This window comes from Scatophagus argus, chromosome 15, assembly GCF_020382885.2.
Source record: "Scatophagus argus isolate fScaArg1 chromosome 15, fScaArg1.pri, whole genome shotgun sequence".
In the NCBI taxonomy this organism is placed as follows: Eukaryota; Metazoa; Chordata; class Actinopteri; family Scatophagidae; genus Scatophagus; species Scatophagus argus.
The window spans coordinates 4,810,324-4,836,808 of record NC_058507.1 but is presented as its reverse complement, the minus strand read 5'-3'; the positions used below and the strand labels follow the sequence as shown (position 1 = coordinate 4,836,808).

Genomic DNA, 26,485 nt, shown 5'->3' with positions numbered 1-26,485 from the left:
AAAATAAGCAAACAAATGACCAAGGCCTAACTGCTCCCCACCTCCATCAGCCGGCTGATGTGCCCTTGAGCAAGGCACTTAACCCCCCAATATGCTCCGCGGGCGCTTGATGCTGCCCACTGATCCTGTGTGTGTTTCACTGCATGTAATTTGCCGGGTGTTGCATGTGTGTGTTCAACTAAGGATGAGTTAAATGCAGAAGACGAATTCAGTGTGTGTATGTAAAAATATACATGCTGTCAATAAAGCTGATTCTACTCTTTCTTCTAGAAATGCACTTCGGTGGATGAAATAAAGGATCAAACGATAATCTTCATCCCAGTTTGAGACACATGATGATGAGCTTCACATGCTGTTCATGAGTCAGTCAAGGCCAGGTGGGAAACATTTATGTTAAATGTAAAATGGTGCTTTATTGTCAAAAATACCATATTAATGTTTAGCTTAATGTGGCACAGAGATAAGAAGAGCAGCGCTGGAGGGGTCTCATGTGATGGACAATACTGCCACCTGCAGGCCAAGCGGATGAAAGTGTGTTAACACCAGAGGGCAGCAAGAACTGATGAAACATTATGGGAATGTGACTGTACCTCCCTCCAGGCCAGGAATATTCTAAACAAATAATCATTTATTATTTCAAATGATAGTTTTAATATATTCACCTTAAAATCACGACAAAACGACAACCCTTTGGCAAATAAATGTACCTTTTTATTGGATATTGAGGGCATTAGTACCAAGAAGGCACGGACCAGACTTCATAATAACAAATCTTTTTTTTTCTTTTAACTACAAGGTGACAAAAAATCTTTCTTTTTTCCTGAAGAGAGATCCTTTCACAGAAAGGATTATGGACACAGACATACAGACTCTTACAAATTGTAAGTATGACCATATATTGAAGTCAGAAAAGGAAGTTAGAACAAACGATGAAGACTTTAAAGACGTGGGTTATGACTGCATGGCTATGTACCTTAATACTTAAACATACTGTTTTAATATAAGAAACATCATCTTCCATCAAAATATGACTTTAGGCATTTTCCATTCATGAGAAGAAATATTTATAAGTTTGAACAGTGAAAGAAAGAAATTAAGAAATATAGAAGTTGTTTTTAATTACATAGCAGTATCAAATTCACACATTTGTTATGTATTACATGAATGCATTTTTTTTTCTATAAAATCTTATTCAGATATTGTATTGTCAGTATGAGAAAACTGTGGGTGTGAATGGTAAAGCTGAAGTCAGATGACTCAGAGAACAACAACAGTGATCCAAAACGACTGTAATGAAGTTCGGAGTTTGGGTAACGATGTTTGATCCATCATACAGCTCAGCTAAAAATAGTTTTACTGTACGGTCATCAAGTCGTTTGCTGTTTGATTTTGCTGACGGACATTTTGTAAAACAACCCAGTGAGTCTCGGGTTCACGTTGAGATCTTAAGATCACAGAGTCCCATTTGGAGATGACATGTAACACAGGGAACGCTAAACATTTACAGGAAATGTTTGACATTTTGGAAACGGCACTTATTCATTTTCTTGCAAAGAGCTGATAGGATGATTGATACCACCCTCGTGAGCAAAATACGTCTTTATTCCAAGCTTAGCATAAAGACCGGAAACAGGAAAACAGCTCGCCAGACAGCTACCAGCAACCTCTGAAGCTCACTAATTAAAACATTACATCTCATTTTGTCCGGACAAAAACCAGTAAGTGAAAACATCACGCTGTGTTTTTACAGCAGCTCACGGCGCTTTACTATTTCTTGGCAGGGAGCAGTAATTTCCTGGGAAAGTAATAGTTTTGCATGTACCATTTTTACCCCTTGGTTTTTGTGCAGATGAAACAAACTGGATACGAGGTGAGTTTCACAGATGCTGCGAGGATCTTTTTGTTATGTTGTTCTGGCAGAGCAAACACTTTATGCAAAGCTAAGCTAGTCACGTTGTAGCACTGGCTTCACATTTAGTGTACCAATATGACAGCGGACGTCGAGCTTCTCACCTTTTTCAGTTAGTGTTTTCGGCAACATGAAGCATCGTTTTAAAATCACCACAGAGAAGCTAAAAACATGACGTTTGTGTCTTTACAAAAGCATGACAGGACAAAATCCGACGAAAGTGTAACCGTGGCACTTTGAGTTTGAGCTGCATGATTTATGAATAAAATTGTCTCCTCGTTGTCCTCATTCATTCCAGTTGATTTCTGAGAAGTGACAGCCTGTTACACATCCTGTCAGCCTCCACAGTCTTACTGGGAGATTAAGATGATAAAAACCAGTCCGTCTTGTCTTGAGCCACAAACATCACACATCCTTAATACTGTCACATACACACGCTTGTAATACTGAAAGTGATCGACTGCACGCAGAGTAACTGTTCAGCATGCACAAGTACAAAGGGATTTCACGTAAAACGAGAGGATGCAAAATCAAAATGCAACAAATTCCAGTTTAAAATGATAAATGAAACAGAAGACATCAAGAATGAAATAAAACTGAGCAGAAAGGAAGATGCATCAAAAATGTACAGTTTGTTATGGCCGACAGCCAACCCGGGCTCCATTTTGAGTCGAGATTACAGGGAAGCTTTTGTGGCCACGAGCTCGACGCGTGTTAGGACATGTGGGGACCGACTCGACCTCATTCCTCCCAGGCTTTCACAGGACACCAAACGGTCTGAAATCGAGACTTTCTGACATTTAAGATGCCGAAAAACTGGCTTGATCAGCTGAAGTAGTGTGTGTGCAAGGTCTAAAAATAAAGTGGAGCTTTGAATTCTAATGGCTTTGATCATCAAAAATGACTATTTGTGTGAGGAGGGTGTGCTGATTGTCAAGGCGAGGGGTTGACACCTGCATAGTGTGATGAAGGCACATCAGGTGTGTGTTCACAAGATTAAGAGTCCAGTCTGGGGGGGGGGGGGGGGTTGGCACACTGAACTTCCTGCTGAGGTAAAATCAAGTGGCGTAGAAGAAGACTGTAAGGAAAAACCAAGACTGCTGTCTCTCAGAGGATTATGGATTCATCGTCCCTCCCACCACGTCTCCGAAACGTTTCTGAACGTTTCATTTCAGCTTAGTTCCATTTCTTGTCTTTGGTTCATAGCTCAGAGTGATTTTGTCCACTGTGTCCTCCAAAGAAAATCTTTTGCTCTTCATGTTTGTGCGTGCATGAGCCTGCTGAGAGCCTATGTGCACGCACGCAGGCAAATACGACATGAGGTTCTTGAAACCAGTCCAGAAGAGACAGATTGGAGTAAAAAAAATAAAATAAAATAAAATAAAAGATGACACGATCCCTTTTGTTTCCTTTCACACAGGGGAGCAGCTCGGCATATTTTTTTAAGACACAGGTTCTCTTGAACTCAGTGTTCATTTTTTAAGTTCCCATTTCATACAAAATCCTCCATGTTTGTTCATATATTATGTCCTATTCAACTAAAGAGGTGAATGAAGAGGCAGTCAGTTCACTCATCACTGCCAAGAATGGAAACCACCTCTGCAGCGTGCTCTTCTCTGGTCTCGTTCCCTGAGGCCTGAAGCATCTCCACATCTGACACGAAGGAACGACTAAGGTGACACTGAGGTCGCCTTGTTTCCGCCTCCTTCACACCACAAACTCTGGGACCTCTTCACTGGTCAGGTCCAGAGAGAAGTACTTGTTGGTTCTCTTGATGGGAAACGGGTGCTGCTCGCTGAGCATGCCAGCCCGCTGCTCGGCGAGGCCTTGATAGCCACCGCCGTCGCTCAGCTCCTGGGCGCAGCCGAACGTGTAGCTGTGGGCGGTGTCCTGGCAGAGCTCCGCCCACTGCAGACAGTCCTTCTGGTAGAGCCGGACGTCGTCGAGCGATTGGCTGTGCCGGTCAGTCGAAGACTGAGGCTTCCTGCCTGCGGACGTCTGCAGGTGAGAGCAACAAATCAAACATTACGAAGCTGCAAGCGACCAAAATATTAACGACCCAGCCGTCAAAACTTTTACAGTTAATTATCATCAGTCATCGATGACAGGAGTCCTTTTGTAGTCATACTGTAATTAACTTTCCCTCCTCGGCTGTACTTAAGCTTTCAGATAGATTTATAGCTCTGCATTGTGAAACAGCATAGCTATGTAGCTGCTGCAGCTGACGAGCGTCTCCTGCAAACTGCTACTACACTCAGGGCCGTGGCTGCTGCAATGTAGAACAGCAACTGAACAAAACAGTTTCCTGTTCTTCCAGATGGATTTCTCTTAAATGTTTGTCTTTGGATGTTGTCCCATATTGTGCTAATACGAGTGCACGCAGTGCTGTGAAGTAAATCTGACTTACCTGCGGCAGAGACTCGATGCTCTGTCCTCTCATCTTGACGACGGTCTCAGAGGAGCTGGAAGTGGAGGAGCTGACGTCTTTTACGATCAGTCCTGTGGGGAACAGATGAAAACATTTCGCTTCAGTGTGAACCGAGCCTTCATCAGCCTTCCTCGGCTCGGTGCAGATGTAGACGTAGAGCAGATGCTACAGTTCACCTTAGTACAGTCTTAACTGAGAATTTAATTGTAAATAAATCAGTGTACAGCATGTGCACCTGAGTATCCGTTGCTCTGATCAGGCGACATGGTCAGCATGTCCTCAGTGATGTGGATGCACAGCTCCTGGTCCAGAGCCATCTCATGAAGCTCCTCGTAGTCTTTAGGGTCGTCCACCAGCATCTCGATCTCTGAGGGGACAAATGTGGTCTCAACTACTGCAACTCGCAGGAAGATCCGCCAGCTAACTACAACTTTCTCCTGCTCATCTGCATGTTTTGAGCATCTTGTCATTATCTTTGTTAGACTCGGCAGCTTGTTAGCTTCTGCCGATGACGTTTAAGTTTCGAGCTGCTGACACAATTACAAACACACGTTTTATACTTCTACTCCTAAAAAATGTTTTCAATTTTAAAGTAGTTAAAGCACCCTGATGTTTTGCAGTTTTTGTTATATTCTTATCCTCATTATTTATGTACAGTATATGATTCTGGAGGAAACACTAACTCATCAACTCACCGTCATCATCTAGTATGCGCTCTTTGCCGCTGCTCTCGATGCCGGAGGTGTGCGAGCTCCCGTGACTGGTTGTGGACGAGCTGCAGGTTCTTAGTGGCCTGTGAGGGGCCTGTCCCGGGGCCCTGAAGCTGTCCGTCTCAATGCCGGAGGTGTGTGAGCTGCCGTGGCTGGTCGTGGAGTGACGGGACAGGCGTTTGTGATGCGACATGCTCCCCGCGCTGCTGCCGCTGGCCCGGGAGCGTTTGTCTAAGTGGTCCATGTCCAGTTCGAGGGCATCGCTGATGTACGACTCCCTGTACTGCTTCTTCTCTGAAAAGAGCCAAACGCAGACACATTTTAAGACTGAGAACAGATTGGGTATAACCCAGAAGTCTATTAGCTTATTAGCTTAGCACATAGACTGGAAACAGGGGCAAACAGCTAGCCTGGCTTTCTCCCAAGGGAACAAAATCCAGCACTTCTAAAACTAAACTCTGAACTCTCGGTGGAAAATACCTTCGTTTTCCTCCAACCGACGGACTTGTTTGAGAACGGGCTGCAGGTTCATGTAGAGCCGGTGGCTGTTGCTGAGCAGCTGCAGGAGGTGGCGAGAACGAACGGGACAACCTGTGTAGTAGATGAGTTTACGAGCTGAGGGCAGACCGTCAGGAAGGATTTCGAACTTCTTCCCCTGAGAGAACAATAAGAGAAAAAAAAATAAAGATGAATACTGATTACAGGACTCTGTGATTTATAGCAGGTAGTCATATAAGATTATGAAATCGGAACGCAGGTTTCAAATTGAGTGCCAGAAAGGGCCGGAGATAAACGGCAGAGGAGGAACAAAGTCTGTCCTCAAAAACTATTCCTCGGCCAAACACAAAGCAACGACCAGTTTATGTATCTGTTCTTCATTTCTTCTTTACAGACACTGAAACAAAAGCATTTTTGAGCAGTTTTGATGATTTTCCAAGAAGAGGACATGTTGGCTGAATGCACGGAAAAACTAAAATGGTGGGTTTGTGCTTTCTCCCGCGCCTTTTGGCAAAGGCCCGACCCAATAACAGCTGTCTTTAGTGTCAGCGGGGTTGTTTGCTATACAGACCTATAAACATTTCTGCAAGGGTTTAGACTTTCAGAGGCGATGGGTGGGTTTAAAGCTGGAAAATGCAAAGAGTTGCACATTTCTACCCACAAGAGTGAGCTTTCACTTTATTCATCCAGACCTTTTAAAGGAAACCAGCTTAATCCAAGTAGGTTAAAAGCATGTGGTAGGGCAAAGGTAGGGGAGCACATTAAAGGTACTGAGCTTTGCACTACAGGGAAATGAGTAAGACTAACCGACAGTTCTCTGCTCTCTGGCTTTTCTATAAAAGATATTTTCTCGGGGCAGAGGCATCTTTGAGGCCGAAAGACTTCCTGTTCAAATCCCTCAACCTGCAGGAAAACTCTTAGTGAGAAAATGAAGAAATAATTCTCTTCCAGCCAGAAGTTTGTCTTTAACCTCAAACTGCCCCTCTGCAGCTCCTGGTGGCCACCAGTAAAACGCTGAATTCATGCTTGGCAGCCAAACTGAGTGAGGCAAAGCAAACTACAGCTGCATAAAATTTCAATTCTCCCTGGTGATCTTGCTGCTTGGTGTTCACTTCTTTTATTTACAGGCTTGAGGCATATTAACTACCTATCTTAGCCAGGCATGCTGTAAATCTTCCTTGCTTTGTCCTGGAAAGGTTTTACTGCCACATAGGTGGTAATATACAGTGTTATTGATACAGTTTGGAACTTTCTGCCTGTTTTCAAGATAAACATCAATATACAAAGGATAGAGCATCCAGTTACCTTTGGCTGATGCTGCAATTATTCAAGCACACTAAGGAACTATACATGACAAACCTACATCCTGTCACCATCACCCGTCTGAGCTGCGTCTCTCTATACGTGCAGCTGATTGGTTTTTAGACGGGTATGTGTGACACATCGGCATGTTGTCAATCTCTCTCTCTCTCCCTTTTTTCCCCACAGACTCTTTTTCCGGTCCTGATGATACCTTGCAGGAACTTACTGAAACTACTTTGAGGTCCAAAACAAAAAAAAAATTCAGTTCAGTTTGATGGACACCAAGACCACCTCTCCTGTGTTGCGCCGAGGTTCAGCTGTTCGGTCCGGTCTGTGGTCTGGAGGAGTTAGTTAGCTCTGCCCTTCTGCCTCCTGGGAATATGACCTGAATCTTTTTATAGCCTAAGGTTTCTTACATTTTGCCTGATCTGCACCACAGAAAATGATTCATTTGTTCCTGTTTGCACTGTAACCATGAATCTGTTTGGCACAGGTAAAGAATTCAAATTCTTCCGTACGCATGTAATCAGTGGCACCTCTGCTGGTGGTAACTTTATTCCAGTTAACACACACACACAGCAGCAGACTGGCGTCATGTGGCAGGTTATTAAAAGGTTTTCAGATGCCAAAGTTTCTTGTTTCAAGCAGTACACAAGGTCGGTCCATCTAAACTCTCTGCTTAGGAGAGCTGAGCAACTTTCTTCTATATCCAACAGTTCCTCCCTAACAGGCCACACACATCGAAAAATCCCAGCATCACCGTCCAGCAATCCCTCAACAGGACCAGCATCAATCCGAGTACTGGTGAGGTCAAGGCAGAGTCTCAGATCCAACACCACAGGACACGAGGGTTATTACTTCATTTCAGCTCTCAGGGGGATTAAACTGAACTCTCACAGACTCAGAAGAAGCATAAATGCATCAAATCAAACACCGATTTCCACATGCCCCTCCTTCTTTTCAGCGCTGTTACAAAAACAAGCCAAAGTCATCATGGCCAATATCCCGAATAAAAAATCCCCCCAAAACCATTGCAACATCTGGTGCTTATTGACCTGCAGGTCCCTCCGCCCTGCTGCACACTGCTGGCTCAATCGGCCGTAGCTGCAGCCGTGGCGGCAGCGGTGTTGGATGATGTGACTGGTGGGTGGGGTTGAGGAGAAAGCCTGTTATTCAGGAGAAGGGCGGGACGGGGCCACGAGAGGCCCTTCACGTCCACAGTGAAACCACAACCACGCCAACGCCGGTTCACTCTCACGACGCTGCAGACGGCAGACGAGAGGAAACCACCAAAAAAACAAGAATGAGGAAAACAGGACGTCTTTAGTGCGAACTATGTGGCAGATGCAACAGTTGTTTGTACCAAAATTAGGCCAAAGCAAAACTCATCAATCTTGGATCAAAGCCTTTTTGGAAATCAAAGCATGTTTCTCAGGGGCCTTACAGTCAAGAAGCCTGTGTATACAGTTAAGTCTGTTCAGCTGTATAAAAATAAAGAAGTTGCCAAAATTGTCGAAAGGGCTTGTTTTTGGTGAAACAGCAGTGATGAACAATACTGACCTGTCTGGAATGTGATTAATATTCAACTGGCAGGAAGCCATCACAGTGAAACAAACATAAAGTAAGATTTTCAGCCTTCCTGCGATAAGTGAAACACTATGGAGGCAAATTAACCGAGTGCTTCGCAGCTTAACGACAGGCAGAGCAAAGCAACAGAATTTCCTTTAAATGACCCAGGGACACCAGTAATAATTGATCAAATCAGATCAAATCATACGAGAGAAAATACTGTGGCTACATTAAAGTATGTATACAGTACGTGTGTGCGCACATGCATGGAAAGTCTTTCTAAATCCCTGATTAGTTCCAGAGGACTTGCAGAGTTAAGATAAAACAGCAGTGTGGAGAAAAGAAGCCTTGAGTAAAAATTTCCACGACCCTGAGCAGGAGCTAGTCTTTCAAAAACATCGCCATAAGCCAGGGGATGCTTGGTTTTCGTCATCGCTGGAATGAGCGTAATAAAAACAAAACAAAAAATGGATCTAATGAAGAATGTTTCTCTGGGCTATGTGTTGAAAAAAAAAAAAGGTGTGATGGTGCATCTGACTCACCACAAATACCAGTTTTCCCACGTTGGTCCAGGGGAAGTCGTACAACAGCTGCCTCACGGACCCGACATTCTGCAACACAGGAGCACAGACTCGTGAGGTAAAAAAATCACAGGTACAAAGCTGCTGCAAAAAATCTCCACCTTTAGATGTAACTTTTGTCCACTATTCAGCTCAGAAAGTGTTTCTGAAAATTGTTTAAAACAATCTGAACTTTTTTCTACTTCTTTAGTTTCCCAAATCAGGAGCCAAGAGCACAGTATATGGCTTATTCTTTCTATGTTAGGCTATACATGTCAGAAAAAAGTCAAAAATAGCCAGAGACCATCTCCAAAATGCAAATTTAATATATATATATATATATATATATATATTAAATGTACAATTATGTAACACATATAAGGTTTAATTTTGAAAAACTCTTAAAAGAGGTCCAAATAATTTCAGGAACCAATTCTTTAGGAACCAGTACAATAAATAAGAGTTACTTATAAGTCAGAAAATGATTGTGTTGTTCTTATTTTCAGAAATTAGAAAGGCACAAAGAAGGAAATAAACATTAAAACGGTAAAATCTGAATAAAAATTATATTTCAACAAACATGGAATACCTGAAATATTTGAATTCCACGCAAAGTCAGTCCCAAAGTAAGAGATGCCTCTACTTCCTTCTTGTCCTGTTGAAAGAGACGAGCTTAATTACCACTTTATACATCGAAGTCTAATGTGATACGGCAGAATAACCTGAAATCCACTGAGCTGTTAATGCAATCAAAGGCTCCTTTATCAAGATATAAGACAGAATTTCTGCAACGGAATTTCTATACCAGTATCAGTATCAGCATGCAGAGTTTCACAGACTAAAACTGTCCACCATTTCTCACCTTGTAGAGTCTGTAGTAGTGGACAGTGACGTCATCAAGCTGAGCGCACTCCTTAATGTATTTGAGGTGCGCCTCTGAGGCCGTGAGAGCAAACTGGTCCTTGTGCATGTTCGGGATATGCCTCAGGATGTACTCACGACCACGCTTGGCTATCACCTGAGCGGGGACACAAAGAGGGAAACGTCAGGTTTGGCTGCGCTGAAGTTGAACAGACTTATTACAACAGATTGACAGTGCAGGATGCCAATGAGGGGGATGAAGCTTCCTGCCGCAGGGCAAACAGATGTCAACCTGGAGAGACTGAACGGCAGTCAGAGGCACAAACTGAAAACACACTAAGCTAAGCTTTGCATGTGGCTTCTGAAGATTTTGTAAGAAAGCTTTCTAAGCACCTAAATCTGAGGGAGATTTACTGTAGGGTAACGCTCATCATCAAACAATTTCCTGTCACTGCCGGTTTCAAGTGGTGATAAGCAGGCAGGAGGCTAATTACAGGAAGTGTAGGGCAATCAGACGGGTGTGGCTGTCACGGCCAGAGAGGTAGAAGATTGAGGCAGTGGTGGTGGGGGCAGCGTGCCAGTGTGGCCAGAATAGCCATGTCAGCTAGAGCATTTCTCAAGATTTAAAAAGAACAACAGTGTGTGCGTGTGTGTGTATGTGTGCGCCACTTCCAGGGACAAAAATAAACTTAGTGTCCCAGTTCTCATTATCCCACATGGTCAGATGTAGAGCTGTCGCTAAGTGTTTGGTCAGGGTGATTAATAGAAGGCGGCTATTGGCCCACAAACTGCACACGCAGGGCAGGTCAGGACACTGAACACTGCCTGGCAGCCTAAACACACCTTCACTGTGCATTGCAGCCTATCAGTCAGTGATACAGCAATTTATTTTGGGTCTTTTTCAGCAGAGAACACTTTAAGTCACATGTTTTACAAGGACATACACGGTGACTCACTGTGAATATCAGACAGACTTGCAGCAGAAGGATTTACCAGTCTAATGAAGTAATGCGTTAACTGTATTAGTCACATATAACACTACTTCTGAGCTTCTTGTGTACACCACAGCCTTGCATCAGAAGGGAATTAAATCCTATATGCTGATATTTACCAACACATTTTGGCAAATCGCCAACAAAAACACATATGCTGTTTTTCCCCTAATGACTGCAGAGAGCATCAATTATCTATTATGCCTACTCTTAATGTCATGGCCCAGTGGCAGATGCTGACATATGCACAATGCTTTTTTATACACATTCCCTGGGTAAAAGAAAACTACAGAGCCTACAGGTTAACTTTCAGATATTTTCAACTAGAAGTGCTTGGAGCAGAAAAAAGATCTAGTGGTCTAAAAAGGACTCTGGGTGCAGTGCTTTTTCTCTAGGAGACCGCATGCTGCCATTTTCTTTCTCTTCTCTTTGGGAAAAAGGGAAAAAAGATGTCGCAGCTCAGAAACAAACACTACAAGAAAATGAGGCCTAAAACTTCATCTGCCTGTCCTATCAGCAGGAAGTTCATTATTGTGCGTGCTTAAATTTAGAGCACACCAATGACCAGTGATTGGGTGTCCTAATAGCCAAATGGTTAAGGAACATACAACATAACTGCAACATCCTGGTTCAATGCTGGCTGGGGACCTTTGCCATATGCCATACTCCTGTCTCTCTCTCTATCCCCACAGATTTTACACAGATTACAGATTAACAGGCTTTTCATTTCGTGTTTGTTATTAAACATTATCCTGAATACAAGTGAAATGATCAACTGACTGAGAGAAAATCAGTCGGTTTGGAGGTTGGGATCAGGTGCAGGTGCAAAAGCAGAGGGAAGAGCCAGATGTGGTTTGGTGTCAAGAGGAAGGTACAGGAATGTGCAGGATGATAATCAGCCATTTTAAATCATCTTTTGTTCCCTGACAAGTTCAACATGCGAGGCTTCAGAACACATACGGTACGTGTTGTACATACTCACCCACGGGGGGAAGTAGGCTTCAGGTTCAAAGTATTTCCCAAAGTGCTTGTTACGCTTGAAGTTGCCGAGGTCGGCCTGCAGAGCGAAGGCTGCCAGGAGGAAGTAAGCCTCCTCCCTTTGAATACACTGTGAGAGCAGCACCTGTTTCCTCAAGTGCCAGTAGTAGTAGTACCTGGCTGCCCGGTCACTGCAGGGGGGACACAAAGCGAAATACATATATAAAGCAGATACTAGTTTAACTGGTGTTAACTGAGAGCAATGTTAAGCCAGTTTGTACAGGTATTACATGTTACTTGTGGCTATAACTTGTATACAATCAGCTGAGGGTCTTTACTTGCCTGATCAATCTCCCGTTCTCAACATAATACTGTGCTCGGAAGTGAATGATCATTGGAGGCCCAAACTGGTCAATGCCCTGGAAAAAAACATGGAAATCCTTGTTTACTTTGCACAAGAGACTGACTTAAAAGCAGCTGGAACCCTGAGGCGGTTAGTCTAGCTTAGCACGAAGACTGGAGGCAGATGGAAAGAGCTGGCTGACCTTGAAAATAGCTCAAAAAGCTCTCCCAAGTTTAAAAAAATATGCCTTTCATCACCTCTAAAGCTGAAAAGTTAACATATTATTTGTCTAATCCATACACAAACAAAAATGCAAAAACAACAATTTGTGGTTTTAGGGGGAGTCAGAGGCTGTAACTATTTCATGGTGACTTCCTAGTCTGAAACCTCTGCTCACCAACTGCATCCTGTGCTCATCTGTTGCTATTTTTTCTAACTATTTTTTTAACCAACAAAAACAGTCATATTCTTAACATATATGTGCAAATACACATGGAGTTTATGCGGTTGAAAACAGAGAAAAGCAGTTTCTTTTTCCATTTCCTCCTGGCAGAAAAACCACCTGCCACACTTTTATTTGGATAAACCTTGTGTATACCAGATAGATGTTCTATAACACCTAGTTTTGTGACTCAGGCTTATAGGTTATGTGAGTTTTTACAAACTGAATCGTGCCTGGTGGGAGCTTTACATTGGAGATTTCATGTCCTCTGCTCATTGTGTGGAAGTCAATAATCCAGCACATCATTTCTTACCTTGCTGGCTTCTCTCTTCCATTCTTTGGGACAGTATTTGGAAAGCTTCTGATCCAACTCCATATAGATGTGTTCATTATCTGTTGGAGGAGAGGAACAGATTTAGCTCAGACACCCATTCTGTGTCATCAGTGTGTGTGTGTGTGTGTGTGTGTGTGATGTATAGGTGCCTTCGTGTTTGTGTACGCACTAAGAAATCCGCCCTGAATGCTCCCTGTTCAAAGACTGCCTCAGAGGCATCACATCAGACAGCCTCTGCACTCCCCTTTGAGCTCAGAGCCTCGGGTGCTCCTCCTCATTTCTTCACCTTACTCTGTCATGTCTTAATCTGCTCCCCAAGTGATGCCTTTCATGAGCTGCAGGTCTGCTGATGTGACAACCCAAGAGTTTCTGTACAATGAAAGCGCATTGAAAAGCAAAAGAAAAGAAGCAGGAGCAGAGCCTCTCCGGCAGAACGTCAACACACATTTTATTTAGCAAATATGTAATGAAGACTAGATGACAAGTTTTCTAATCTGATCAGGGTTCGCGCCTTGTTATCACTGTGTTAATAATAATAATTTAAATAATTCCACAAAGCCAAGTGGAATCCACCCATAAAGATATTTTTGATTTTATTTGAGAACAGTTTGAGATCTCCACCCCAGAGACTTCTGCCACGATCCACATATAATTAAGGCCAATGATATTTGGTTTGTGATGCTCAGAGAATCCAAACATTACATCTGAAAAACTCAACAGCAGTATCTGTTTCCAGAAACAATATCCCTGCTGCTCAGGCTCATCCATAGACCTCACTGAGAACTATTCGTGGTTATACATCGCCAGGGGTGATGGGTTTTAAGATCTGAGGGAACTTAATTTTCGTGGTCTGTGTTGTGTTAACAGTCAGTTTATGAAGACAAGAAGATATTACACTGAGACCTAAACAAAGCTTACTCTGAATCAGTTTCAGTCAATCTAGATATAGTATATATGCACAACAAAAGATACGAGTACGTAAAAATGAGGAGCGATGTCATGAGATAATCATCTGCCGATTATTAATTTCATTAATCCGCTAAACAGTATAAAATTGTCACTTTTCTGACCTACAGAGCAAACCCCAAAAAGATTCAGTTGCTTAAAAAATTACTTAAACAATTAATTGCATTAGCTGCATTGATTTTCTGCTGACAAACTAATCTTTTCAGCTTCTGTAAAGTAATTTAAACCAAACAGGTAATTAGCAGCTCCTGGCAAGCTTGCTACATTCGGACCGTAAGAGAAAAGTTGACTTAACAAACTTACAGATACTTTCTTGGACTCATCTATGCTGGGTATTGTTTTTCCTATGTGAGGTCAATCCTGCAAACAGCGAGCAAACAAAGACGCTTGAACCCGCGTCTGGTGCGGCAGCTCGGCCGTGGATGCTCTGGTCAGGGGGACAGCGGGCGACACACAGGGAGTGGGTGGCCTCTGTTTGCCTTGGGGATTTCATGCTATTCACACAAGCACTTCAGGAATGTCCCACAATCAGACCCACTGGCTCCTGCCCAACTGACCTGCTGGGCTGTCATTGGCTCATCTGGAGGCCAGCTGTCTGAAAACACTGGCTTTGCAATTTACTCTCCCTTTGCAGTTGCCTACAACTGTCGCCCACTGTGTGCCTCGCCATAGCAGGGACACCGTGACTTATTGCACATGTACAACCCTCATCGTACCGTCATCGTAAAAACGACTTAACCCTCACTGTACAATGGGAGCCAGTCAGAACAAGGAGGCCAAGGTTCCTGTGACACCGCCATGACATATAGGTGAGAGATGCTACATTTAGGGCCGATTCCTGTTTCTCAGCCAAGTTATTGGTCTGAGGAAAATGACTGGCTGGTTTCACTGTTTTTATGTGGCTCTGGTACTCTCTGTGACCAGCTTCACGCCACAATAGTCTGTCTTTGAACTCATGCAAACAAGTTCAAAGACAGATAGACTGTACAGAACGCCACAAGACAACACATGGAAATACACAAACAGATGTAGGAAGGATTTGTTTGTTTCCCTGCCAAGTAATCAATGAAATGAGAGATCTTACTTTGAATTACACTGAGTCCAAACAGGTGGCAGTCCTTCAGCCTCAGGAGGTCACACACCTGGACCAACAGTTCCTGGCACAGGGTCTTCACCTGAGAAGGAGAGAAGACAAGAAGGCTCTTCTTATACCTTTCTAAGATCAACTTTTAATCATTGTATAAATAAAACAACCATAAATCGTCATAAAGAAGATACCCCATTGCTAATGTCTGGTATAAATCTGATGTTATTGTGAACCACCATTAGCAGTTAGGTCAAACAGGGGCATGGTTCAAATGAATTTAAGTTCAAGTAGGAACTTTGTTTATGGCTACCAACAGCTGAAAATGGTACACAGAACAGATGTTATACATGAAAATAAACTAAACAGCTATTAATTAACAGAGATTAAAGAAATTCCTGAGGTTTCTACATCACCAAAAACACATTTCATGTTTCAAGACTGGAATCTGGGGAACAGCTAGCTTGACTTTGTCCAAAGAAAACAAAATATGCCTACCTTGATAGCTCCTGGATAATTCAATAATTAACTTTATATGTTGTTTATTAATCCATAAAAATAGTCTAAATGACAAGGTGTGTTTTGCTGTTAACTTCAGACAGAGCCAGACTACGCGTTTCTGTTTCCTCCCTTTATGCTAGTTTAAACAAATAAGTAAACTTTGTTTGTATTTGTACTCACATTGACTATGACATTGAGCGTGTCATCATTGGGCAAAAAGACACAGACGCAGCGGCGGTCCTGCATGGTTTTATTGTTGTGGAAGTTCAGTTTGTTCATCTTTGTGTGGCTGGAACAGGACAGGCCCTTCCGCCTGCTACCCGGGCTCTGGGCCCTCTGACGACCTGCCTCCACCACCGCAGGCACCGACACAACCACCACCTGTCACGTTATCCTTGCTTCAGCTGCAGCCCAGTACAGACACTCCAGCACCTACAGGCTCAGCAGGCCAAGCAGCACTCACAAAGCAGAGCATGGGGACCTGAGCTGCAGTCAGCCACTGTGAAGACAATGAAATAGATGTTAGTGCAGCAAATTATAATTTTGCCTCTGTATGAACTATATAGATGTGTTCTGCAGTATGAGAAATAGCCGCGCGGTTGACGTGAAAATGATGAATTTGTTTGCAGATGTGCAGAATAATGTGACCCCACGAAAAGAGGCTGACGGGGTGGCAGAAATAAAACACAGACAAAAAAGGGAAGGCAGCATTCCTGTTTGTGTACACGAGCATGTGACATCATTTGCAGGGAATTTCAGTGACTCCTGAGGAACAAGTGAACATCTGTCTGGAGAGGAACTGATGAAATGTAATGATGGCAAGAAGAAAACACACTGCGATGCGAGTGAGTCACACCCAAAACATGCTGATTTCTAACACAAATCTCACTTAAAAAAACAAGAACTTTTCACTGTCTGCTGGAATCCACACACAAGAATTTTGATACATACAAGCATTTAAAATGGCCCTAAACAAAGGGTATTCTACATTTTGTAGTGGTAATGTGGTGAAAGAAATGCTTACTTTTTCACTAACATCAAAGGACAACAACAAAGTGTTAGACGAATTGTTTGACAATTTGGGAATTTTGACTTTTTGGTACACCTGAGCCCACGTCAGGTTCAATGTTCCCACTTCTGCTTCTATTTTATGACAGCAATGTGCTCCCTTGTTCTCTACCAACTATGTACCTTTCTCTCTCTCTCTCTCACACACACACACACACACCTCTGACATTAACAGTTGTCCTGAGAGCAGCAAGTAGCTCACAGCATGAACTGTGCCTGAGGATGTGTGAGACCATCACAGGGTGTGAAAAGTGTCAGACCAGACAAAAGAATGTTTAAGAACAATCAATCCAGATAATCACTTCCTCCTGTTGAAAGTCACTCACCTCAAAGCCACGTTGTCATTAAAAACAGATAAAGGAGATACCGGCAGGATCACATTATGGAGTGAAAAACAATTAGCATTTAAAAATATGCTATGAGAGATTTAAGGTTGATTCTCACAACATAGAAAAGTCAGTTTTCGTAAGCCATCGCCCCTACAAAGAAACACTATTCCAGGTTTCACTCTAGGTGAAGTACAGCTATGTAAACACAAATGTGGATTTAAGTCACACAATGTTAGGTCTGCCTTCATAAGCTATAAATATAGAAGTGAAAACCTGCAAGCAAGCAGCAGTGGAATCAACACCAGAATTCAGACAGATAACAAAAACCAGACCTGTGCTGCAAAGTCACAAAGTGCTTTTCGAGCAAAGTGCCCATTCAATACTGCTGTCCACATACAACACTGCTTCGTTGCAGCAAGGACATGCAGCAATGTGGGCACATCAGTTATAAATACGCATACTTTTGACATACAGCATCAGTTCTCATTAGAGCTGGTCATTGGATTTGCAGTGTGGCAGGCAACCAGCCACTCAGCAAAGTCTGCTGATGAGCCATGACTGGGACGACTGCTTGTGCTGCTGCTGACCTTCACTGAACACATCACTACTGTACTGCGCACACACAAACATGTACACATACTGTGCATACATGCAGACAAAAACACAAAAACGTACATTAGATGCTTCCACAAATACCCCCATCCCCACACACACATACACACACACACATCCACACAATGGGTATGTTCCCGCTCTCTTTCCACGACCATATGTCAGGTGCTACTACAGAACAGCTGAGCTGTGTGATGGCAGCAGGGGTAATCACAAGTGAGAACTACGGGGCCAGAAGAGCAACAGTGAATTCTGGCATTAGAAAATAAAATCTGCCATTGAAAACAAAATATTAATTGAAAAAGGAAACACTGATATTGAAACATTTGTATTTGAAAATGCTGTAATGACACTGTGAAACAAATAGCTGCCAGTGAAAAAAAAACGCAGAGATTAAAAATTAATTTGATTATATATATGTTTATTTATGGTGTGTTTTTCAATGACAACTCCTGATTTTTCTTCATGTCTCTTTCGTCTCTAGTTCTCTAGACATCTAGTTTTGACTTGAAAATGATCTGCATATCCGCATACTGATGAGGAACACCACTAACATGTGCATACAGCTTCCACCATTTCACCTCAAAGTCCCAAACTGCAAGTATGTTGAGTCCAGGCTTAACTGGCATGCTGGTCCTCCAGAGATCTCACTGGATGACTCACTTGCTTTCCCTCGATTCCCCTACAATACTTGCAGAAAATATTTTTTAATTATTTTTTTTGCCAGATTGAGAAGGAACACAGGAAAATGATAAAGAGTACCAGAAAGCTTCAACCATGTCCAACTGAATGTTGTTACAGTTGTTAGATGTTAGATAGATAGATAAAGACTAGTAAAACAGACAAAGTAAGCAGTCTTTTCCACACTGTAAACAAACAAGAAATAATGAGTTACTTAGTGAGTGAATTTCGCTTCTTCACTGACTAGTCCAGTATTCATGCTATGCTAAGCTAACTGACTGCTGGTTTTAGCTTCAATGATGATGCCAACCTAAATTACGAGTTAGTGTAAATGATGATGGTGAGCAGGTTTAATCTGCACGGACAAGAACTGGAACTTGAATGTGTCTGGAGATTGTCATTTGCTTATTTAGAGAGAGAACTTTTCAGAAATTAAGAGAAACTGCTAATACGAATATTTTCACAGATAAAAGATTTCTTCCTGATTTAGACATCTTAATTTGGGTATCACAGAAATGTTCTTAATTTTCTTTGCAGTAACTACTCAGCTGATGCTACTGTAACCTACTGAATGCAACCCAAATTGTGTCAAAAAGATTACAGGAGCATTTTAAGAAGCATCTATTTTTTAAGAAGCATGTCTTTTTTTGCCAGGGTATGAAATGTCTACAAGGTGGAACAATTCACACATCCAGCTTAATCTCCCTGTAGAAAAGGCATTGGGTCTTCAAGTGTGCTCTGTTGAGGTTATATCATCTTGCATTTTCAGCCTGAAATATGATCCCTGACTTACACAGACAGATTCCCAGTTACAACTTGTTTATGACATTGTTGAATGGTGAAAGCGGACGCCTATGTTGGTCTCAAGAGGAGCCAGGGGTTACTCAGACATCACTGAGTACAGTCATTACTGATGGGTTTAAAGGTCTATTGTGTCATGTCTGGTCTACACAGGAGACGTGACCACAGAGAGAGCGTCCACTTTGAAATGAAAGGGTGGATTCCCTTACACACTCTGCACTGTGTGAGGAAGGAGAGTGCTGGATAATGAAATTACTGCTGCTTTCCATCCCCCTTTCACTGCCGTGCAAAGTGTGATGCAACACTGAAGTCCATCTAAAGCAGCACATGCACAAAGAGCAGCCAACTGGGCTTCCTCCTGCCTTTCAGCCTCAAACAGGGATTCTGTCAACGTGGCAAACCTCAGAGACAGGCATGACACCAAATCCCACACTGGGATGCAGAGAGAAAGGGCCTCTGTCACAACTACACCTCTCTCTTTCTCATTCTTTCCCTCCTCCATTGACATCAGAGGGGCGGAGAGTGTCTGTGTCCAACTGTTGGATGCTGGGGGACAAAGAAAAACTTCCTCTGTATGGAGAAGAAGTAACAGGCCAACTGAAGGAGGCTGTCACCATGCTGATTTAAGAATAGCTTCAGGTACAGCATGTGTCAAAGTTTATAAAAAGAGAGAGAGAAAGAGTGTGGATATACACAGCAAAGAGCGAGAGGCAGAGCACGAGGGAGGCAGCTTTCGAAGCTTAAGCATGAAAAAAGAAAAACTGCTGCAGTCAGGAGAATTCCTCACCAACATCTGCTTCTCATTCCAACAATGGCGGCCTTTGATTCCTGACGTGCACAACGAGCAGCACCGGCCACCATCTCCACGCACTGACAAAACGCATCCTCTGACAGCATCCTAAAAACCTGTACTGTATTCGTTGAACTGGAGTTAAACAGTGCATGTACACGTCTTACTCACTTTTACTGACTGACTGTGTTGTGTGCTTTGAGAACAAAAAAGGTTAGATAGTGTCTTAATCAATTAACTGCGATTGTTTTGATAAGTGATTAAACACCTTTAAGCAGCTTTTCTACTGTGAGTAATGGCAGGTTTTCTTTGTCTTATGTGATAGTAACCAGAATATCTTTGGGTTTCGTTTGGACAGAACAAGACACTTGAATACATCACCCTGGAGATGAAATGATGGACACTTTTCAGTCTTTTCTGATGTCTTATAGACCAAATGATTGGTTGAGAAAATATTTATCAGATTAACTGACAATGCAAGTCTATATACGAGCAGATATTTTCAATTTTAAGTGCATTTGACTTGTGTTGGTGGTACATTATTACTGTCTTGTCTGTAGGATTTTGTCTATTGTCATAAGGATAAAATGAAATGAAATTAAGAACAGGCTAAAACTAAACCAAGTTGGCACTACATTCATGTGATGAATCCTCTACATACATTTTTAGCTTTTTTTTGAATGAACTTATGTAGGAGTAGGAAAAACTGGGCAGGGTGTATGCAACAAAACGATAAAGCAAATTCTAATTTTACATGACCAGATATATGGGAGGAAGCCCGTCTCAGGGGCTGTGCATGCTGACACAAACTGCCCCCGCTGAAATATTTAAAGGGTTGCCTTTTAAAGGGCACGACTTTTATAAATAGTGCCAATGAGTGGATCAGAGTGGGAACTGGTCACTTTTTTCTGCCTCAGTTCTCTGCCAAGAGACGTGTTTATTCAGCTGATGAGAAATGTTGCTGAGCTGACGAGTAGCTCTAAATCACATTGGTCACAAGATGGCATTAGCCTTCACAGTGAGACCTGCCTCCTCTGTTTAACCTACTGATTCGGTAAAAAGAGGAGCTGAGTGTCAAAAAATAAACAGGAAAAAGTATGCCAGTGGGCGACATGCTTGACCACCCAAACCACTAATTCAGGATCGTCTAAACATCTATTTTGGGTTCTGACTGGCTTGCCATGGTATCAGGAAGTGGCTATCATTATGTACCGGAAACATGCTCTTATGTGTATCATACTTGGCAAATAAAGCTATTCTGCCTGATAAAGTCACCTTAAGCATATGTTGCCTTATATTTGACTTTCTCTGCTGTCAATAGACTATGGGGTCTGTGAACACATAACTGTGACACTCACTGATATTAATAGAGCCTGGAGGCATGTTTAGCTGCTCCCCCATAAATACCTGGATGCTCTCTGTGTGTTTTTAGCCTTTAAGCCTAATCTCAGTGACAGGGGGAAAGCACACTGCACAGTGTAATACCTTTATTCCCATGATCCCTTGCCCATAAGATCATCTAGCAGATATCTGTCTATTTCCAATGAGCTAGCAGGGAGGACAAACAATAGTTTCTGGCTCAGAGTCAAACTAAAAGTATGAGAACCTGAACCAGATTTGAACGACTTATCTCAAGTTGATGAAACGTGGGATGTGAATTATGGTAATTATCCACAACACAGACCAACCCACTAAATATAATATTCTTTCACGCTAAGTATAATCTAGGGATGTTTGTTCATACAAATCCAACATCTGAGAAGTAAATGCCTGGATGCCCTTCTTCATCAAATGTCTCACTCATTAACTGCTTAACGTCAGACATGTACATGTACATAGTATTGTAATGCCATTATATAATTCACAAAGAAACATGGAGGAATTGGATGGTGGGTGGCCTCAGGCTAAACCACAGCTCACACAGTAAACACAGCTTTAAAATGTATCATATATTGTCTGAATTCACTGGAGAGGAATTTTGTAACGTGATTTGGCCTTTCACTTCCATTCATCCTTAGATCCTGACTCCGGTTTAAGACGCGCAAGTGCCTTCCTGCCTGATGAATCACTCACTTTCATATATCTTTATCAAGAAGAATAAGGTATATGAAAGCGACAGTACAAGCCTTACTCAGTGGCTGCCTTCAGTAACAACCTTCCAAATGGCAGCACGCCAGCTTCTCAACTACCCTAGTTGAGACGTTTGTTGTCACACAATTTAAGACCTATGGCACCAGCTATCAAGACCTTATAGATAGACAGAGGTTAAAATTAGGGTTGTGCAGGTCTATTTATAATCAACTCTGGATTCAAATATCGATTCTTGGTTCAATGCAAAGGGGCCATTTATTTTCAGGCTCTCCCTCCAGTGTCGTCACTGACTCTTTAATCTGACGAATTACAATATGAAACATAGCAGTCAGTTAATCTCACTGGTCTTAATGAGGTCAGTGTCTGTTAAACATAAAAAAAAACAGACAAAAGACAGCTGCAATATTTCTGAAGCAAGTTGCAATCTAGATGCTGTATAGGAACACTGGTCTCCACCACTGGCTAAATGACTTTTAAATAGAAATTGGTCTATGTGTTCTGGAGTAATAGAGGAAAAAGTGCTACAATGAACTGTTGCTGTAATGTCTCAGTTGTAATGCTACAGTGCGAGTACCAAGGAAATCCATCATTACCCTTACAGCGAACAGGTCTTTTAAAAAGAAACAGAGTTAGCAAGTTTATTTTCTATTAATTAATCATGATTTCCATGTGAATCAACCCTTTCCTCATCCCAGCGACGGAAATGTAACACAGAACTCAAGCAGCAAATTCCAAAATACCTCGAGGTCTCAAGAAAAACTTAAGGTTGGTTACTTTAATGGAAAAATAATTTCAATATTCATAACATCTGGCTTCCATGTGGCTCTCAGCAAGGAGTGAGATTACACATACACACACACATGCACACCTCAAACTGCCGGCACTAGCTGACATGTTAGAACAGAGTCAGCAGTCGCTCCCTTCCCTCCCCGCCCAGCATTTAGACTTGGACTGTGCATGAGTAACCCCACAAAACTAGCAATCGCAGTGCAGCACACCGCGGAGACGTCAAACCGACCATTACGTATGCTTGAAATAGTGCAAGTGGCCTTAAAGGAGAGGGTTAAAAAATGAGCTGCAATTATATCAAACCCAACCCAAACCCTGTTGTTTTGGCAAAGATCTTCCGTTTTGACAGAATAAAAAGGGTTGTTGCGGGCGACCTGATCTGTTTCCTGTGTATGCAGTCTTTGTAACAGGATTGTCTACTATTGTTTACACTGTCGCACCTGAGGAGAGTCACAAGACTGAGCTTGGCATGTCTGTTTTTCAAAGAAAAAACATTCAAACTGTGCAGAAAGTAACTGCAGTATTTCCTGAAATAGAAAAAAAAAATATCTGTAAATATTTGGCAGAGAGCGTAACAACAGGCAGCTGCATGAATTCACCTCTCCAAATTACTTACTAGTGTGCTAGTATTTCCTGTAGCTATGAAGTACTCTACAGCCTGAAAATGACCTCAATGAAAAGACAAAGTAAAGATTATTCAAATCCATAATTTGGCCTGCTTTTTAAACCTACACAAAAACCTAAACAAGACTAACTATTGGAATTTCAACCATGATTTGGCGATATGCTGCAAAGAGCTATTCCTAAACTCTGGCACCGGGTGTTACACACTGGGACCAAAGTAACTCAGTAACACATCTACCTGCTACCAACCCTCTCAAAATCAACAAAATATCCTACAGTAAACACATTACAGCTGCAGTGAGAAGTATTTGAGATAAGCTGATAATATCCTCAGTGGATGCTGGTACGTTAAATCTCTGGTCCGCTTCCTTGAAAGGACTCAAACTCCACTGAGAAGGCAAACAAGAAGAGGAAAAAACACAATCCAAGTAAAAAAAGAAGAAAGGGAGACAAATGCAGGAAGAACTGACGTTTTTTTTCTTGTGTCCCCTTTGGTGTACTTGAGACAAGATCTGAGGAGTCATGCAACATCTCCACATTTGTAGAAAATTCATGCAACACTGAGGTTCAGGCACTGATTTCTTTTTTTGGTTTTAATTTTTTTCACTTATGCAATCTTCTGTAGAGCATTTTGATGACTCACCGTGCCACAAATCCAGTCAAAAAAACACAGGGTTAGTCTTTAAAAACATAGGTTTGTCTCTCTGAAAATCCTGCTGTTTTTCTTAACTCTGACTTTCCTACAACACAGAGTTTGCATACAAAAGCAGTTAAATGGACTGGATAGTGAAGAGTGATATGAGTGGGGAGCTCAGGGCACCTGCGTAACTTACACCAAGAAGGACATCTGACTGCCTACACACCCACATACTGTAGACACTGTGGAGATAACACATGCATGGTAAAAGATAAGGTTTCACCTTCTTTATGTCAATAACAGCGATCTCATCCTTTCTCATGCACCAGTGCCACCTTCATTCTTCAGTTACATTGTCCAGACAGTCAAAATATGGTTCCTCTTACACCTTATCTTCTAGCAACAAGGCAGAAGGTAGTCTGATAAACCTGGGAGAGTGCATTTTACAAACAAGCTTTTTACATTTTTATAAACAGGCTTCCCTGGGAGAATTTGCATTGTGTGGAGACGATTATGTAAAATGTGTAAAAAAAAAAGACACGTTATCTCCAGTTACCCGAGTATAGTACCAAAAATGGTTTCTTTTTCAGCTCAGGTACTGTGTCTAATAGTTTTTGTGTTCAAGGCAGAGTTGTAGCATCAGAGAAGGCCAGCCCAGGGGCTAAGACTTCAGTTGAGCTGAGTTTAATACTGAGGAAATCACTGATAAATTCAGAACAACACAAGATCCAGCATTCAGCAGTAAAGGTTAAAAACAAAACCTAGCCATTTCTCACATTTAGTGATGCATGGCGGGGGGGGGGTGTGACATTGTAAGGGTTAGGGTTCCACATTCCAGCACAGATTCATCTGAATGAGTCACAAACACACACCAACAATCTTTGTTCACACGTTTCCTTTTCCTTCAACCAGTGCTTTTCCTGTCCAGACAGCACCTGCACCATTGCTCTCTCCATTAATACACCACAGAGCCGTTTTCACAACAACATGACTTGTTTTTCTAGCATTTGCCCTCACAGCTGGAGCAGAGATGGCATGTCACCCACTGTATGGTGAAGAAAGGCCACGCAAGGTAGCTGATTATCCTATCGTGTTTATGGGATGAGCTTCAAGTGTTGACATTCATTATAGGGGATTCCTTGCTGGTGTCTGCAGAGCAAGCAAATGCAACAAGCAACATTGTGCAGCAGCTATACAGTGGGCAACAACGTTTATTGCGTTATATTAACAACCTCATTATGACTTAACAAAGGACACGTGAGAAACATGGCAGTTAAAACAACCAAACAAGGAGGACGCAAGCTCAGAAGGCAAGGAGCATCCAGTTGAAGTACTCTTGGGAAAGATCTTCAGTCCTCCAAAAGCTTCAATAGGTGCTCAACATCTGACTCTAACATATCTAGAAACAGGGTTAACTGTCTCGACAGTTAAGTTATTATGGTAATCCAAAGCCTGGGTCACACAATCTACTGAAAAACCTGCTAAAACTTTGTAGGAAAACGTGAAGATTCCCATTCCAGTTCTTTTCCTCATTGCCCTCTGGTCTAATATTAAACAGACGGGGAAATTGTTGGCATTCCTGAGTACTAAGAAAACAAGTTTTCAGTTTGTTCAGGAGAAAGGAAAGGGGGATTTTACAGCTCCAAGCGGGATTGATTTACATGGGTAACACATCATTTTATGCCATCCAAGACATCTACACTGCTTTGCAGTACTGCCGAGGGTGACGTCGGTGGATGTATGGGGCATTACTAACATGATGACTAAACAACAATAACAAAGGAGGAATTTGTGTTTTCCACATTTCTTACTTTCACGTTACCATACGATGTAGACAGACACTATCTCTACGTGACATCTTTTCCATAAGGGTACCGGTCTGATTTTCGGACATCGTTAGTACAAGTAGGGTGAAGTTGGTATACGGCGAAAAAGTGAGCCAGCATTCAAAGTAATGATTCAACTATCCTAACGTTACTCAATCGCTGAACATGTCAGCATCACATCAAGTAAAGACAAAACGCCTCAACTAACATAAAAAACTCGGCTCGGTTAACGTATTTTGTTGCTATATTCATAGAAAAATATCCTGGCAGCATCACCGTTGGTGAAGCAAGAACCAACAGAACTTGGCCGTCCCGACAAGGCTCTAAACACCACAGAATCACTCTCATAAAGTAATACAGAGGAAAATCACATACATGCGCTTCATTCGTAAACACTGAAATACATTCGAGCTGTTGAAATGACGTCGCGGTAACTGCTAGCTAAAGTTGTAGCCGTTAAGATTCCCAGTGTGAAGGAATAAAACGGATAAAGGCACTCAAAGCATCCAACCAGTAAAGCAAAACTCACCTTTAAATGGAAAAAAAGTTACTCCTTATCAAAAAATGTTAATCCGAGTTTGGTAATTTGAGTTCTTAGAAAACAAAACAGAAGAAAGGGAAATCCACAGTACTGGAAAGACTTTAACAAGTTTGCGAGAAGAGTCGTCGTTCTGCCGCCTTCGACGAGATCCACATTCTGTTCCTACTGGAGCTGTACCAGTAGACAGGAATACATCTGCGGCGGGTGGAAGCGTAAAAC

At 42.2% G+C, this 26,485-nt stretch overlaps 1 protein-coding gene across 2 annotated transcripts; it reads right to left on the bottom strand.

Moving 5' to 3' along the window:
• Positions 1 to 689: 689 nt before the first annotated feature.
• Positions 690 to 26,485, bottom strand: frmd6 (FERM domain containing 6). 2 transcript variants are annotated; one of them, XM_046412811.1, is made up of 14 exons: positions 26,255 to 26,485; positions 15,658 to 15,976; positions 14,977 to 15,067; positions 12,906 to 12,985; positions 12,150 to 12,226; positions 11,812 to 11,998; positions 9,839 to 9,994; positions 9,566 to 9,631; positions 8,959 to 9,027; positions 5,528 to 5,702; positions 5,033 to 5,341; positions 4,573 to 4,704; positions 4,317 to 4,408; positions 690 to 3,907 (listed from the first exon to the last, which is right to left on the bottom strand). In XM_046412811.1, the coding sequence occupies exons 2-14, from the start codon at positions 15,754 to 15,756 to the stop codon at positions 3,617 to 3,619; spliced, it is 1,824 nt and encodes a 607-aa protein (XP_046268767.1). In that variant the 5' UTR covers positions 15,757 to 15,976; positions 26,255 to 26,485; the 3' UTR covers positions 690 to 3,616. The 2 variants fall into 2 exon arrangements, with proteins under 2 accessions (XP_046268767.1, XP_046268768.1); XM_046412812.1 differs by lacking the exons at positions 15,658 to 15,976; positions 26,255 to 26,485 and adding an exon at positions 13,096 to 13,295.

Bases quoted from the DNA above. Each gene is read 5' to 3' on its own strand.
- frmd6 (XM_046412811.1), bottom strand. From the start codon at position 15,756: ATGAACAAACTGAACTTCCACAACAATAAAACCATGCAGGACCGCCGC. The intron at 9,028-9,565 runs GTATTCCATGTT...CCTGTGTTGCAG, and splicing joins GTGGAATTCAAATATTTCAG to AATGTCGGGTCCGTGAGGCA. The intron at 4,705-5,032 runs GTGAGTTGATGA...TTGTCCCCTCAG, and splicing joins GCGCATACTAGATGATGACG to AGATCGAGATGCTGGTGGAC.